The 18,569-nt window shown below is 41.7% G+C and overlaps 1 protein-coding gene across 3 annotated transcripts in view; it reads right to left on the bottom strand.

Moving 5' to 3' along the window:
* LOC121591671 overlaps positions 1–16,810 on the bottom strand; it is a 40,615-nt gene extending 23,805 nt beyond the window's left edge. Inside the window, exons 1-2 of one of the 3 annotated variants that reach the window (XM_041912414.1) lie at positions 16,484–16,810; positions 14,496–14,987 (exon numbers count right to left, since the gene is read on the bottom strand). In XM_041912414.1, the coding sequence (XP_041768348.1) occupies positions 14,496–14,630 (135 nt within the window). In that variant the 5' untranslated portion in view covers positions 14,631–14,987; positions 16,484–16,810. Of the gene's footprint in view, positions 1–14,495; positions 14,988–15,566; positions 15,809–15,839; positions 16,051–16,483 lie in introns of those variants that run through there. The other 2 variants (XM_041912416.1, XM_041912415.1) reach the window with 2 other exon arrangements.
* Positions 16,811–18,569: the final 1,759 nt, after the last annotated feature.

The raw sequence follows: 18,569 nt of genomic DNA on the forward strand, positions 1-18,569 counted from the left end.
TGAGACCTTTAACTTGGAATTTTCTTTTGTTAGCTCCCTCTACTGTTATGGGAACTATCCTACTTTCTGTCTCTTTTTGAATGCTTCCGTCCGTCCAGGAGAGAGTTAGCGGTCTTTTTGGTCCGTGAACGTTTAGTTCTTTTCGGACACTTTCCAAAATGAGGCTAGTTGAAGAGCCAGGATCCATGAATGCATAAGTTTCGAATTTTCTTTCATTGTGGTGCAAAGTGATGGGCACGATCTGATAGAACAGATTATTCTTTTCCTGATGGCAATTTATTTTGTTTGTAGGTTGCCCTTCTACCAGATTTCATTTATGAAACATACTATGATGCCTTTTGCCGCAACCGTATACATTACATTGTGGTGGTAGGCGACAGTTTTGGGCGTTATGGTTGCTGTACTTGCAGCAATTGGTGCAAATTCTATGCCGAATGAAAAGAGATAATTTTTCATCGGGCGTCTTACCGTTCAATTGTCGGCAACGAGTGGTTTCATGAAGAAATCCACAAATTAGACATATCGTTTCCTTTTCTGGCCCTTTATGACGATGCTGCATGTTTTGACGGTTCGACCTTTCTTGTTTGGCTACTCCTTCGTTCGCGGCCAGTATAATGGCCAGTTCTTCAGAGGGTTTCAGCCATTCTGCTAGGTCTTCTAGCGTAAGATTCTTATTATCTTGTTTCCTACTTATTGTGTGTTTCAACCATTCGTTCCGAAGTTCGGTTGAAAACCTTGATGTCAAATCGTTTAGCAGCCTCTGATCATTCAAAAAACCTTCTTGTTTCAACAACACCATGTTATCAATGAGATTGCGCAAAGCGTTGGAAAATTCTAAAAATGCTGAGGGATTATCTGTCGTTATGTGCTTTACTGCTAGTAATTCTAACAGTAAAGACTTGTAAATGCTTTCAGCATTTCCAAACATTTTGTCGAGCCTGTTTAATACAAGCGGAACGTTTTCCGGGTTAAGCATTAACCCGCTAACCGCACGAAGTGCTTCGCCTTTCAGATGCCTTTGCAGCCTATTCATGTTTTCTAAATTTGAAAACTTACAGGCTCGGGAAGTTTCTTCGTAGGCTTGTTTAAATTGAGGCCAGCATTTATAGCTTCCATCGAAATCTGGAAGCTTTGAAAGTGTTACTTTCGAGTCCTTAGAACACAACGATTGAACCATTTTGTCTAAACTCTGAGTTAACAGTTTTACGTCTAAACTTGTCATTGGTTTTTCATTGACCTCTTCTGATTTTTTGTTTTGTATCTCTTCTTGTAGCCGTTTTAGCTCTTCTTCTATTCTTACTTTTTCTTTTTCTTTTTCTTCTTCATTTGTCATTTTTTCTTTCAGCAGTTTTTGCGTTTGCATTAGTGCTGACCTATATTCCTGCCGTTCAACTTCCCTATCTTTACACTTTTTGCATAAAAAATCTTTAACAGGTGATTTTATATCTAAGCATGACAAATGAAACCACCTGTCGCAATCAATACAAGTTATCAGTTTCCCTATCTCATCTGGGTTCGTGCATAATTTGCAGTGCCCATTCGGATTCTTTTTAAAATCATATTCCATCTTGAACTCACCCTGGTTCAGATCCGCTTCAGCAGAGTCAACTCCTATTCGGCTGGTCAGGGACGGCTGGATCGGGAGTGATGTCTTCACTGCTGCTTGTTGGTCTTCTCAGGATCAAATACGACGTCTTCTGTATTACGTGCCGGTTGCCCTCAAACCGAGAACGATGGTTGACTCAACCGGAACGATGTTTTCTTAGCAGTGGGTCGGCGGTCATACACACGACGGTCATACACACGATGGATACACTCGTCACAATTAATTTCATCAATTTGCTCTTCCTACGTTGCACTGCGTCGGATGCCTTATGCAATATTTAGCTCGCGGCACACGTGTTTCGTTATGCAGACTTTTATAATCACGTTTCGTCGGAGTTAACGTCCGATACTTGCGACGCACGCGTTTTACGATAACTGTTTGTTTTTAACTGGCGCTAAACTGACGGTGTCATGTTGTGTTGCGAGAACGGATGCACCTTTCGAAGCTCGCGGCGTACACGTATTGGTCACCTTTTCACTAGTTCAGCATTTGCCTTATACGTTGGCAGTATCGAGTTCACTTTCGATTGCGTCACTTCACTAGCGGTAATGACCGCGTTCTATTCACTGTTGTGTCGTTGCACTTACAGTTATTTTGCACTCACTCACCGCCGAGGCGCTTCTCGGGTTTTGCTTCGTCGGCAACTGGTGCGTGGCCCTTCTTCCTGGGCTGGCTGTCGGATATCGGCTACGCCGGATCGTCGTCCGTCGCCGTTGTTTCACTATCACAACCCTGCTTGGGTTGCTGTGGGGTCTATTCACGCCTCTACGGGCTTGTTACTACTTCGGGTTTTTATTTCCCGATTTATTTGACTACTTGCCGAACCGTTGGTTGATGCGTCCTCTCTGGAGCCACCATTTGTCGCGCACACGAAAGTGTCTTTCGGAGCAGCAGCTTAAGACAGGCACAGTACACGCCGACTTAAGCACAATAATAACGCACCAACTGGTTCTTGGCAAATAATCGATTCATTAGTTTATTCAATTGATTTTATACTCTAAAAATGCTGACCGTCGTCGATCAGCATATTTTTCTTAGTCTATTCTTCTTAGCCTATTTTCCATTTAATCGTTAAACCAGCGCGCATCGCTGGCGCGTTGCATAACGTAGCTAGTCAGCATTTATTGACCTAGCAACGCTTTGTTTTTTTTAAGCCTAAATTGTCGTCAGCGACAAGTTGTAATATTTTAATTTATATCATTGCAACTAATATTTTTTTTACTTAAATTTAATCATTTTCGAACAAACAGTTTCAGACATTACGTTAAATTATGTACATAAAGCGATTGACTCACAGTCAAAATATGATTGCTTTAAAGACAAAACATAGGTGAGGTTATTCCAAAGCAGGAAAACCAGCCCAAGTTGGGACGTGGACGTGGCCAACAACTGTAAAGGATACGAGCAGCACTAATAAATAAAGATATAAAGATAAATATTAAAAACGCTGGCTAGAACAATATCTGGAATAATTTCTAAGCTGATCAAAACTCATGTTAAGGTCAACTAAAATGCTTTAAAAGCGCTATAAAAAGAGGTCATTTGTATAATACGATAATTTGTCGAAAATGGTGTACTTCTAAAATTTATTCTTTAAAAATGTCTTGCTGTAAGTATCCTACCGAGTGCGTTATTATTATTTTTTAAAAGCAGAGATAGGACGTCAGTTAAACCAGATTACAGTTATGCAAAAAAACTGGGCCGTCATCCTTTTATGTTGCATCGTTTCCAGTCCAACCAATAAAAATCTTTTCCAGCAGGAAGGACAATCAAAATGGCTAAACCAAAGCATAAGCAAATTGTAATAGCCTCAATTAGTATTGTTCTGTTGCGTTGTGGGAACCAGAGAATGCATGCCAAGTTAAAGGACGAACACAAACAAAACAGATCGTTGAATGATTTGGATACACGTATCACGAATCCTAGAGAGCATAGAGAGCTTAGGTGACTGATCCTGAAGAATTTGGCATGTTAGTCTGCTGTCAAAAATAACGCTTAAATAATGCGTCATCAGTCGGAAATTCTATGTCTAGCTTCATATCACGCAGTTTTATTAATCAAAGCTATTCTGCCTATTCTTCCTTTTCTGATTTGGAGCTTCAACCACAGTGAATCTAGGATTGATTTAGCCAGATATCTGTGATTTAATTTATTTTTCCATAGCAGAATAGTCACAACATCATCATTTTAGTAATACATAAATAAATATGTGAAAACATTCCTCTATAAATCTATTCCATTATCATCTTTTGAGCCAGCTGTATGACACGACAGTACAGAAAAAAAAAACAAAAAATGATTTAAAATCCGTTACACGTCGATGAAACAAAGTGTGACGTGTTTTTAACAAAATGTTACAAAGGACCACATCCGCCCAGTGAGGAGGGCAATTTTTCTTCTACAACATTGTACCTTTACCAGTAGCAGCAGCAGCATCAGTTGATACTGACAGCCCAATTATGAGTCTAGTTTATGATCCAGGGAAGTGGTAGATGCGATGGCGAGACATCCATTTCATCCGAGCTGTGGTAGGCGTCAGCAGAGCAGCAGAGCAAGCGGGTCTTCTATCGACCGCACCACGGCACCAATGTATCTAAAAAGCCGGCTTGTTTCATCCCAAGCGAAACTGCAAGCGCTGCACGAATGATGCTCCAGCGGGCCAAGCTAAGTCAGGAAGCAACGGGCCACAGGATGTGGGATAAATAACAACGCATCTCACTCGTATCACTCGAAGCATGACAAGCTAACAGTTCTTTGTTGTCTTGTGTGCGGAGAGGACGTACGTACGTTGTGCGCGCTGCCAGCAATCAAATATGACGATGAAGCTCTCGTTCATTTTTTTTTTTACTTTTTACTATTATTTTAACTGATGTTTTGCTAGTTTGCATATTCCGATTTGCTAGCACGAACAGTGGGATCTCCGGCCGCACAGTGATCGTACGTATAGGGAGATAGCAGTTGTTGCTTATTCCTCCCTGTACCGCTTCGATATCAGTAGTAGTCCTTTTTTTATTGCAGTCAGCCAATTCAGCAAATTCAATTTGGCGAACAACATATTCGTGTTTGCAATAATAAAAACATCGAAAGAAACATTCGCACGCATGTGTACATCAACGTAAATAAAAATACACTAATCCAATGTTCTGTGCTTCAATAAATCAGTTTTACCCTGATACTCCCTGATACTCCACCACAAGAGGGGAAGAATGGAGCGCTTCCAGAGCGCAGCCCACTCGAGAGGTGCAGCCCGCGGAGGACTCTGATCATATTTGTTTCTCTACCGTCGATTGTACATTTTGATTGGTCTGAATTAAATTACCTTGCTCTGTTTCTTCTGCAGCCAGCACCCTCGTGCTCAAAATTGATGAACCCGCCCCATTCAGAAGGGTGTAGTGGAGAAGAACCGCGAAAAAAATGCACATTGACCTCCCCGAATACACCGTATTTTTGTGGCGAAAAAAACATTTCTTCGCTACCATACCACACCGCCATACCCAGACGCCATTCGACCGACCGTTGGTGCAGTAAGTCAGCAGTAGTGCGCTGCAGCTGCAATAGTAAAGTGGCACCACGAACGAATCAATACACTGGCGGTGCGCAGAGTGAAAATAAACTGCTCATTAATATTCAATCAATTTGGCGGCTGCCGTCGGCCCTCCGAGTCTATTAATGCATTGAGCTAATTATGCTACGGGTGTATGTACGCCAATACCCGCAATGTCTACAGACAATGCGAAAGAAAAGTGTAAATAAAATTAAATAATAAATATGCAATACATTATCTCATACAAATAAATCTGTTTTTTTTTTAGTTGTGTATGACAAACAGTTTAAAACGCAGCGTTTTAAATATCAAAATGTCAAATTGAAAATGTCATATCAATTTCAATAGGTAAAACGTAGGTAATCAATTAATTAATTTAACATCATAAAACGACAATCAGACATGCCATATTTGAGCATTAATAAGTTTTAAGTTTGAGCGTATAAAACTAAAATTCCTGTTACTCCCACAACATTTCAAAGTATGGGGTCCTTCACGATTCTAGTCAGCGTTTTTGTTTTGGAGTTTGACAGCTGGAGACTGAAATCATGTAAACACTCCATACAAAACCGCACACAAAATTAGCCAAAATAATCTGAATAAAATTTTCAGATTATTCTAGTCTTAAAGCTACAATTAGATTCGAGTACCTGCTCAAAAACTCAAAAATCAAAAACAATGTCTTGTTTTCATTTATCCCAAGGTGCATTAAAGAGATCAGGTGGTAGAATTTAAAATCAAAGTGTATGCAGCCCAGGTGATCTCATAGCATGTTTTTTATAACCGAATTTGAACGTCACTTTTAGTCAGGACGGGTGAAAAATTTGAATAAAAGCTTTCTGGATGCTTGACAAATACAAAAAACACTCTTAAAATCTTCATTTAGAAGCTGAAGCGATAAAAACGTTACATAAAATGATTTTATTTTTTTAAATTAATCTATTTAGGGAGTCGTTAGGCTACAGAATAGTACAAACGAAATTTTGAATAAAATCAAACTGACAGCACTGTTTTGATAAGCAGAACTTCTTTCTTTCTCAATTAAACATAAACGGTTCGCTTTTTTCGATCGACATTAGGAGCGCCAGAAATGAAATCGACAATCAAACCGAAAATAGAACATTACCTCTTCAAATATTGCGCACTAGAAGGAGCAGCCAACAACAAAAATGGCTCCATTCAGATCTCGCATGAATATTTATGAAAGCGATCTTCTTTTTTTTCGGTTTTCATCTAAACATTTGACTGAATCTCGCTGAACCAAAAACAGAAAAAAAACACGACGCCAGTCTCCCCAAGGCAAGTGTCAAAATTTGACCGGTAGGTGGATAGGGAAACTTTTTCTGCGTACCTAATAATCATAGAAGACAACAAAAAATACGAAAAAAAAATAAACCAAACAACTCAAACAAATATCGGATCTAGAGGGCAAAAATGGAAAATGAGGAGGAAAAAAGTTGTTTTTGTTCGCTGTCATTTCCTCCAATATTTTGCCCGACACAGTGAGGAAGCCGGGCACAGCAGCACACATTTTGGGCATTGCCATCGGTCCCCCAATAACGAACGCCTCCCACAACCACCCAGCATCATCACCACCATCCGCCGTTTGGTAATCAACATATGTATATATTTCGAGGAAAAAGAAATGCTGCCAGGTTTTTGCTACTTTTGACGAGCCATATGCGTTCCCGGTGTGTGGGTGTTTGTGTGGCCCAATCCCAATGGTAGTGTATAGTAAATGTAATGCCGACACAATTGGCGCACAAGCAACAATTTACAAAAGCTCGCGCCACAGAACAGAAACAGCCACGCTGCGGTTCATATTTTCACCACAATCGTTTCCGTTTCTATGAACTCCCGGGCACCACAGGAGACACAACACCTGAACGGCAATCGCGACAATAAAGAAAGGAAATTGATTTTCCCATACATACACACCCACACACATGCCGTCACGGAAGCGCATTGTTGTAATCGACTTTTCCGATTTCAATATACGACGTCTCGCTGTCGCTGTCGAAGTCCTGCCTGATGGCACCCCACACCGCTGTCTGTGTCGAGGTTCCGGTAAATTAATGAATGTATTCTCTGGGAAGAATGGTGGTGATGGTGGTGTTTCTCGGTAGTGTTATTTTTCTCATTTCCATCCCAATTGAATGGCGGTTGGGACACGTCAGTGAGATAGAGAGAGCGGCGCATGATAAACAGCAAAAAAGACAACGATTTCAGTACCAATTTTCATCCTGATTTGGGGTTCAATTTTATGCTACCGGCACACACACACACACGTACAAAATGGTCCAATTTTCCATTTTACCAATCGACACTAATTCACCTCAAGGTTGACCCTCACGCCGCCGCCACTCGCAACCCCGAAAAGCAACGTCCGTCGAGCTCTTGCAGTTAAAGGGAAGTCGAAAGGACACACCTTTAAGGGTAAAGCGAGCTTTGGGGGTTGGAGGTTGCATGTCGAATTTACGACAAGACACATTACCACCTTTCCTCAATCCCTGCCCCCTTTTTCTGGTGTTCCGGTCCACACGAATTTAGGACAATTCCGACGAATCAATCGATGCCACACTCCGGGCGGAGTGCTTTTTCCATCGCAAGCGGACACTCGAGAGCAGCCGCGCCGTGTTTCGTGTTTCGTATGAATAATTTATGACTTATTGACCGGACGGATGGATTGGGGCTCTCGATTGGTCCCCGCTCGTTCTGCAGCGCTCTATGTATCGCTCTACCATTTCCGAAAACTATTCCAACATCCAAGCCCAACCAACCGACACATCCACGGCGGCGAACAACGAAAACCCATCTGCATCGGAAACCAATCCTGCCAGGATCTCTATTTTAGGATTGCTCGCTACCTTCGTCCGTGCAAGCTTCTAGGTCAATATACGAACCACGCGAAACGAGATGGAGCCGGTGAAGATGAGCTCCACACTGCACAGAACCGGGCCACTGCAGCATTTTCAGGGTTCTGGTGCTGCAGCGAGCAATGAGTGATTTATCCAGCAAATTCCTTACTCCTGTTTTCATTTTATTTAAGCTATTGGAAGAGCCTTTGCTTCGGGGGGAATTTTCTTTCCTGGCACGAATTATAAGAAAGCTGTGTGTGTGTGTGTGTGAGAGAGAGTGACTTTTCCTCGCCATCATTTAAAAGCATGCCACGAAAAACAAACACGCCTGCACAGCCACACACATTGGTAGCGTTCCAAATAGTAAGACACGAGTTTTTATTTGACTTTCTAATGGATTCTACACAGCCTCAGTGGAACTGTTTTGCTAGCATTTTAGCGAACTGTTTGAGAAACCCAGCTCTCGGCAGCTGAAGCAGAGAAAAGCCGATAAAATCAACCTTGGCAAAATGTCACTTTTGGGACAATAAAACTAAGGACGATCGAATTCACACAACAGAGAGAGCGCGTGCGAAGCAAAAATTGCACATTCCGACACAACTGGCGCCCATCAGATCAGAAGGGGCAAATTACGAGAAAACCGCATCGACAGGTGCACCAACCCGTAAACAATATGGGGTGCCCCAGCCCCGGCCAGACGGTTGACGCCATTTCGAAACAACAGACTCAGTCTGCGGCCTGTCTATAACCAACTTCTCCTAGGGAAAGGTTATGATATTTACCGACGACATAAAGGACGAACTATGAATAAACGAAACCTGTCACTGTTTATTGCGACTACCATTTCGGTACCTTTTTCTGCCAGTTGTACGTATTTTCTCTAGCCACAGGATCCGAAACGCATTGTTGTATCGATCACACTTGCTCGGCGGCATTTACCTTTCGCCGCAAGCGGCTTAACGGATAGATTTATAGCTGGAGAGCGCATCTCGCCATAAATTTGTAGACGAATTAGCAGCCGTGAAATTAGAGCAAACAAATGTCTAACCTTTTGGGTTGGGTTTAAACGTGATAACCGGTCCAATGGCTGGGTGTTGCCAAACGAAAAAAAGGTCGATTTTTGATTTATTTACTTTCCGACACAGGCGCTGGGCAGCTGGACCAAACGATAGATTGGAATCCAAACACCGACCATGCGTTCACCGGGGCCGCCCGTCTCTGTGTGCGTTGATAAAAGCCAACCTCTGCCACTCTCCCAGCAAAAAAATACATGCCACCAATGCATGAAAAACAGGACCAACATATGATGCTCGTCAGAGCATTGGCCACAGCAACAACACTCCAAACACACACACACACGCAGCACGCATGAAGATAACCAGGGGGAGCACATGTTTGGCTTTCGATTCAAGTTACGCAACCATATTATGGTACGATTTCGGCAGACGCTCTGTGCAAAGGTTTGTGCAGCACACACTGATAAGAAGCATATTCATGTGCAAATATAAACAAAATCTTTTTATTTCTTTTCACTGTTGAGAATCCAATTTGAAGCGCGTGAAATGTGTGTTTTTTTTCGATTATTTATTCAACCTGGGCGTACTGACAAGTGTGCAAATATGTTTAACCTGTCAATGTTGGCACGCGTTGAGCGGTGGCGGTAGGTAATCGATTTTCTTCTCCTGTCGGATGGCATACGATCGGCAATGATTAGAGCTAGATAAGAGTTGACTCCGGTACGAGATGTTACTTGTGCCAGGTGCATTTTGTTAGATAAACATTTCACTCACTAAATGAAAATTCTGCCGGATTTTGCTTGAATCTCGAATCAGATTCATGAATCTCGAAATATTCATGTATCTCCTAAGATCCATGCACCCTAAAAGAATTATGATCCATAAAGGTTCATGAACCTCCAAAGAATTGAGCATTCCTGATGATCTCTGAGAATCTTTAGAGAATCTTGAATCTCCAAACATTCATGAATCTCCAAAGATTCATACACCCTCAAAAAATGTATGATCCATAAAGGTGCATGAACCTCCAAAGAATAGTGAATCTCTGATGATTCATGGTTTTCTGAAGATTCATAAACCACAAGAAATGTATGATTTTCAAGTCATTGAATTGTCTCAGAATAGTTATGATTCTTAGAAGATATATGTATCTGATTCAACTCATGAATATGTATAGACTTATGAAACTAAAACAATTCATTAATCTCCACAGCTGCTATCATGAATATCTAGTTTCTATAGATTGAAAATCTCTAATTATTCATGCCTCATGATGTTCGTCAAAGATTAATTAATCTTCAGAGATTAACGAATCTTTGGATATTCATCATAATCAATCATTGAAATTCAGATTCATCAATCTGATTCAGGGTTCAGAACCCATCACCACTTGAGTGGACATCTGGATCTTAACAGGAGCACGATGTTTATATTCTCAACGTAATTGTGATGCAAAATGTGATGCAGCTCTTTGTTGGAGATGGTTGAGAGCAGCTGCTTTAATGTATTTTTGAAGGTTATTTCGTTCTACTAGGATGAGTCTGAAGTATAGAACTCGGAATAAATATCGAAGCATAGTACATGAAAACTTGTAAATATCGAAATCACGACCAACCAATTTTGACCCGATAAGTGTCTGATCAGGATTTTTCGATTTTGAGTTCTACATGTGGGTTCGACACTTATATATTCCTACAACTCCTATTAGCTCGTACATAGAACAAACATACAAAACCTTACCAAATTAGTAAACCCATGCATGGATGAGGTATCTAAGAATGGAAAACACCGCCCGTAACAAAAGCTGAATGTGCAAGCCCCTTGGTATCACAGAATATCAGTATACCATTAATGTCTTTATCATTAGTACCGGTCTAGTATGGAATAAACAAAAAAGGGGATATCCTTGAATGAAACCTATGTTATCTGCATTTTAGAGCATTTAAAATTAAAGAGACATAGTGTGAACTTCAACCAGTGTGCTAAAATTAGTAGCCCCTTACCGAAACAAAACTCATTCCACAGGTGCATTATGTTTAACCCCTCTTTTTGTATTATCAATGACAAGCGAAACGACCAGCAAAAACAGGCATTAAAGTTAAAAAAACGAACCTTAAAACAAAAACACTCACTTTCAAAATGTCACTCAAACAGAGGAAAAGTAAGCCGTTGTTTGAGACGCGTGGGAGAAATATTTCCTTTCCAATTCCATTACCTTTCGCACAAAAAAAAGGGGAGAAGCCACAGCAGAACGTAAAACATGGGTTGGTTGTTACCGGGCCACGCGAAACGGACAGATGGAATGCTAATTTCCCTGACGTAAACATGGAGCGCGGCTGCTGGGTGAACGCGGTGGCGCGCAAGGAAAAGTTTTTGTTTTTGGCTCTCTCCCGGTGATTGGTGTGTTTTAGATACGATACAGACAACCGTAAAGTTTACCAAACACCCGCATGCGTGCGCGGCGCGCAAGCCGGAAAACGAGAGACATGTTTATGGAATATCGACGGTCGAGAAACACACGATGTACTAGCCCCACATGTGGCTGTGCGGTTTGTAATTAACGAAAATGTGTTTGGGTCCTATTTTTAAAACACTTGTTGGTCTGTTTCTCCCTGTGGGTGAAGTGTAAGTGTTGTTTGAGGTGCATAAGATTATCTATTCCAACACTGTAGTATTCAAAAAAAGACCGGCACAATCTAATGAGTTCATCACATGCTAATTAAACAAGTTATTTTACATGCGGACAACTTCATACATTAAGCCATATTGTAATCATCAATGTTGGCAACTTTGTAACACTTTTCCGCGCAAGATTAACTTCAACCATCACGTTCTGGCAGGTGTTGAAAGCGTACGCTACTACACCCAGTAGGCCCGAAATTTAATAATAACCTACCAGTAATTTTTACACCCACCGAAACAGCTCACAAACCGGCGAGATGAGCGTTTACTGGCACACAATTGGAAGACGTGCACAAACGGCACAACAGGTGCCCGCGCCAGGTCTTTCCCCAGCAGGTCTCACGACCCGGGCCCTGCAAGAAATCCGATTCCAATTCAGGAAGGCAGAAAGGAAGGAAATGAAATGAAATAACAACCAACACCGTGATGCGAATGAGATGGAAAATGGATCAAATGTCCTCTTCACCTTCTTTTAAGCCTCGACGGCGGCCCTCTGCGTGTGCTCGTTAAACGGCACACAAACCTCCGTCGGCGGTGTTGGTGTCGTTTTTCGCAATTTAAGCCCGAAAAGATGTCATGTTATGTGGGTCGTTGTTGCTGTTGTTTCTTTAACTGCCGTGCTTTGGTAAAACGAACCTCTTGACATCTCAGTTTTCATCGTTTCACTGTGCACCGAGGTTATATTCTTCCGCCTGACGCCAGTATTTGTGTGTGGGTGACTGCCGATCCCAGTGGGGGTAGTTTTCACGACCACTGTTGCGCGCAGGAGAAACGAAACGGGCGCTTTGTCATTTTAGAACTTTGTTTATAAAATTTTGTTTCTAAATATGACCGCAACACGTCGGTTCACGCGACTTGGCTAGACGACTTCAACGACGGTATTATTTTTCTTTTATTTATTTTTTCTTGAGACTGTCCTAAGCTATGACATCATCAAGGGTTGATGATTACAGGCAGCCACTCCTAGGGCAGTGGTTGAATCACTGCAAGTGCACTCAGCTGACACACCGTGCCGCCCAGCTCAGCTGACGCATTTTGATAAACAGTGTGCGATTAAATCGAGCAGGGTGGAATGTCAACCACATTGCGCGTGGTTTCGTAACGGAGATCGTGGTTAGATAATGTTTTTATACATGATTTGATGCGCCATCTTTGGTATATATTTATTATAGCGAAAAACAAGTAAATTAAATCCAATACAGGGTTTCGATGGATTTATTTCAATGTATCTGTGGTCAATATAAATAAATCAATCAAACGTGAGAAAATCCAAACAAATAAATAAAACTATCTACAAATTGTCAGATACACTACAAAAAACATCATTTAGATTTAAGAATTTAGGAAAACCCTTTAATGCCATACGGCAAAATGCTACATTTCGGAATCGAAATAATTGAACGGCACTTTTAATGGATTTTTTTAATTTAAAGAAATCTAATTATCCAACTCTTTCTATTGCCATAATATCACAGGAAAAAAAAACAAAAATCATCAATCCAATTACGAATTTTTAGTTCGCTTTTATGATTAACCATAAAGGCGGTAACATCAAAAGGTGCGCAATTGGTAACATTATAAGTTTAATGATGTTTGTTAAATTAGTTTTGTTTAATTAGTTTTGAAATGTTTTGACCCATTACTTTTTATTGCCTAGTTAATGTGATCTTTTAAAATATCGTAGAATCTACGTAAAAAGCTGTAGCACAATTTTGTCTAAAATTACTACGCTATTTCTTACGCTGCATATGTACTGTAACGTATGCTTTGGCGACCAGCAGAAACTGGTGTTCAATCGATTCAGGAATTGTAAAGGTTCCAGACCCAAGCCGAATCCGGAACAGGTCCAGTTACAGTTCTAGGAACATAATAAAATCGAGAGCTATTTCAGGACCGTTATGCTGTCATGACTCGCTCCAGGACCGGTACATAGGTTCATTAGCAGTTCCAGAACCGCTATGGATTCAAGAGGAATTCAAGGGCCGCTGTGAGTTCATGATACTATCCCGGACCGGTTTGGTCTCATGATCAGTTCCTTCACCGGTATGGGTGCAGTATCAACTCCAGGACGGGTATGGGTTCGGTATCAACTAAAGGTCCAGCATAGGTTCATGATCGATTACAAGACCGGTATGAGTTCCTGACCAGTTCCAGGACAGATATGGATTTGTGAGCGGGCCCTTGACTGATATGGGTTCAGTATAGTTTCAGTATCATGTCCAGGATCGGCATAAAGTCATAATCAGTTTCTGAACTGTATACTGTTTCAGGACAGGTATAGGAATAGTTTTTATTTTTGATTTCTTAATGGGTCGCCATTAGTTCCTTGCTTTAATAAGGTGTCAATGCCAATCATTTAAACGTACACCTCGCTGTAAAGGGATCCCTTCCTTTCGGTGCACAGCCCTGTTACCGGGCCAAATTAACTACATCATATTAAATATACTCTAGTACTCCAGTACTAGGTACTGTATCGTACCTCGTAAAGATAATAATAAAGGCTTATTTGAAAAATTCAGGTACGAAGTTTGAAACGATGTATCAAACTATTCAAAACCACAGTTTCATTGAATAAGTCTGAATTCAATATAAAAAAATCCTCAAAATCAGTGTTCACGTTTTTAGCTTTACTATACGCAGTGGCGTTAAATGGTCACGTGGTACAATCGTCAACTTGCACGGCTTAACAACATGTGCGTCTCGGGTTCAAGCTTCATATGAACCGCCCATAAGAAGAATAAGATGAACTATACGATACAACATGTAATAGACACTCTAAAGACACTTACCTTCCTCCAAGATTGATTCCTAGCTAAGCTGTTGAGTAGGCCACCACCACCCCTGTGTCCTTCGGCCCGCGCCAACAGCATGTGACAGGAACGGAGCAGGGACGCCCCGTTGCCGGCCGCCTTCGGTACTGCCATTATTGCCGTACAGCGAATCAAAGGACTTTTCCTCTTCTTGTAAAAGGACTTTTCCTCTTCTCTTTCCTCTACGCTCGCGAAATAAAATCAACAAATTAAACTAACAAAAAATAAACAGACACACACGCACGCACACTTTGATAAGAACTTTAAACTGCCGGTACAGCAACAGGCGGAAATGCGCGGGGAAGGCCGAATCCTGCTAAACACCGTTAATATGCACACACACACACACTCCGAACAAACACACACACGTGAACTCGCGGGAGCACACACACACACACACTACGCACTTTTTAAAAATGCACTTGCACTTTAAATTTCAACACACGCGCACGCACACATTTAATGCCGGAGCTTTAACAAAGATAAACAAAGAGAGATAAAGAAAACACACAAATTGGATAACATTGGATGAACGGCGAGCTGAAAAACAAAGCTTCATGCGGCTTGATAGATTGATAAACAACAACAAAACAAGGGGCGTGCTCTTTCTCACTCTCACACACTTTCGCTCTCCTTCTCCCTCTTTCACTCTCTCTCTGTACTGTGATTTTTTGTTCCGGAACATCAAAGTAGGCACTGTTTCGGATTGTTTTTTTTTTTTTTGTTTCATACTGAACGGAATCCACCACCGTCGTAGTGGTAACTAATTAGCACAGTAGTAGTAATAATATTTACACACTAATGGAGGTCACCGCATACAGCATAGCAGTGCAGCAGTTGGCCGGATATTGCTTCAATACAAATAATGTAAAAAACATGTTTTTCACAAGAAAAAAGACACACATTCACTCTCTCACTCCCGCATCGCTCGGCAAATGCTTCTTATGGCGGAGCGGCCACGGCCTACTGCTCACCACACGCACCGCACGCGCTTTCGTGCTCCAGGCGAAGGTGGTTCTGCCCAAAAATGCAACACAAACACACACATACACAGCTTAAGGTGTGCCAGGCCGGAAATCAGGGACACATTTGGCGACTTCACGCACACGTAACTTCTTCTGGCGGCAGAAACGACTACACACGCGGGGCCAACGATGATCGGTCGCGAACCATTCCTCTATCGCATCTTCTCCCTATCTTGTGTGCTGTTTTATTTTTGGTTGGTTTGGCCGATGATCGCACACGCCTGGCCGCTCGCTGCTACATGGAAGACTACACACACTTGCAAGGCCAAAAAACCGGTCACAAAGCATTCTTCCATACCGGCGAAGGGATGGGGGTTGCGATCGCTTGATATTTTTTTCTTCGATAGAGGGGAGATGATGTTTCGTTTTTGTTTTCCTTTTTCTCTATTGGACACACACACAAACAACATGACCTTCTTCTACCGAACGAGAAGATGCATTGGTCGCGGCCTACCAAACACACACACCACAGAAAAGAACATGATGTTCTTCTGGTGTGGAGGCCTACTTTGTTGTTTTCTATTTTCGGTGTTTTACTTTTTTTCATTCAAACACGGACATTGTGACAGCATTGTGCCGGCATTGTTGCTCCTCTTCCCTGTGCACACCTCAACACATGTTTTTTTCAATCACCACCGCACACAACAATAAAATCAAAGCTAAACCCTTAGCACACAACACACCGAGTTTTATGGCGGTGGAGATAGCGCACATACATGACTCACAAGTACAGGCGAATCACACATACACCCAACATGATTAGGAAACCGTCACGAGGGGTAAGAGAGCAGAGGCACACGGTGGTATATTTTCAGCAAATTTTGACATTCGTTTTTACACACACACACACGGACGCACACCATACGCCCGTGCAGCTGCTGGAACCGACCCCAGGGGTCGATCAGGGGACCGCCGCAAAAAAAACCGTCACTGGAATACTACCGGAAGGAACGACGCAGCCGGGCGATGATGAAAGACCTCTTGGAGCCTTTTTTCTCTGTTGTGCGAGTAAGGAAAATCACAGCCCCAACGGCACAGCCCGAGCGTGCGACTTTTCTTTCCGCTTTTGATCCCAGCACAGACGGCAGCCACAGCAGCGCGAACTGTTCGTGGTGGAGCTGAATAGCTAAATAAAATTCCCCGAACACACGAGGCCGATGTTCGATGCACGCATTGCCGTTGCCAAAGAGAGAGAAAGGGAGAGAGCGCGAGTATTCACAGGCGCCCCGGCGAGAACGCAGAGCGAGTTTTTTCTTCTCGCTTTGGCGCGTGTAGTAAGGCGGCAGGGTAGAACAGGTTCTATGCGATACAGTGCGTGCCGGCTCTCTTACTCCACCTGTTCGAGCGCATACGCAATGCTGGAACGTACGGTTCCCGGGGGTGCTGCGGCGTAGTGATGGTATCGGATCGCATGCGAAACGTCAAACCGGCGGATAGCCGGCGACGGTTGCGCGCAAGTCCAGTCGGAACACTCGGAAAGTTGCGTACAAGATCAGGGGATAGCACGAGGGTTTGTTTTAAAATTTAAACTGTTGGTAGCACAAGCACGCAAAGATAGGTACGAAAGGCTCACTTTTTACATTTTTCTATTCTGTTGTTTAATCGCTTTTGAGCTAATGAGCAAAAAATCTCAATAAATACAATCACATTCATCTCCGAAAACCGGTTTGACGTATAGCGTGGTGCAATGTTCACTGTTTTCATTTATTTCCTCATGAAAAGCATTAGTTGTTCAATTTATGTAATTTTTTTTCATTTAATTCAATTTAATTGGTCTTTAATGTTTGTTAACTATAATAACATCTTTAATTGTTTAACAAACTTAAACTACTTGCACTGTTTTCCGGCTTAGTTTTCAATGTGAACAGCATTATTTAAAACTTGCAAGATGTTTTTCAACAGTTTTGTCATTATTTGTGACAGCTGGGCTGTTAAAAAGACCTCTCGCGATTGTTGAATAATGCTGTTCACATTGAAAACTGAGCCAGAAAACAGTTTATCGTCTTAAGCCCACCGCGAGAGGACCTCTGACTGGTTACGAACCAGATTTCCATCCTTGTTTCCACAGCAGGTTACCTTAGGTATAATGTTGTTTCGGCGACCTAAACAAAACCGAAATCTAAACTCTTTCGAAATCTCGAAATCTAAAGTCCTTCTAAAATTCCAAAACTGTGAATTGTGAAAAAGGGCTTGTAAATCCTGATGTACAATCCTGTCAAATTGTAAGTCTTGCTGTAAGTGGTCCCAATTAGGTCCCTAACGAGGCTAATATATCATAAAAATATTTTTTACAATTTATAATCCGCAATAAATTCCATAGTGTGGGTTTTCAAATACAAAAAAGTGCAACACAAATAGTTTCATCATTGTCTTTGTCTATCTAAGGCAAGATAATTGTTGTGTCACCTTTCGCATTTATTATTTAATTTATTGATTTTCTTGGCTTTATCCGAAAGAATCATTCGTTGTTTACCATTTCTGTTGTTTTTATTCATCATCATCAGGAAATTCAATTCACTCTATCGACTTCTTCTATTTGGCGTAACCGTCCTACGCGGAAATGCCGTCATATACAGGCTTTCGAGACTTAATTCATTACCACTACGTGTACCGGATAGTCAATCCTTGCTACGGGGGGACGGTTCATTCTGGGCTTGACCCCAGGACGGGCATGTTATTGAGTCGTTCGAGTTGACGACTATACCACGGGACCGATCCACTTTATCGACATTGACAGTAAAAATCTACTCTGGAGCAAATCGGAAATGAGCATTCCGAATTCCGATTTTCCGACTGGCATCTATCTGTCAAACCCAGTTTGAAGGATAGATTCCAGAATCGAATGACAGCATTTTCCTCCGTCTAATAAGGCCTTTACAGAATGTTGTCGTGGGGTTAATAAATAAAAATAATCTCTTTAAATAATAATCTATTTTCGAATTTCAAATACTTATGTTTTAAGAATTCAGTGATACGACAAGGGTTTTTGAAAATCGGTCCGTTGGAACCAGAAATTTGAAAACAACAA

This window comes from Anopheles merus, chromosome 2L, assembly GCF_017562075.2.
Source record: "Anopheles merus strain MAF chromosome 2L, AmerM5.1, whole genome shotgun sequence".
Lineage (NCBI taxonomy): Eukaryota > Metazoa > Arthropoda > Insecta > Diptera > Culicidae > Anopheles > Anopheles merus.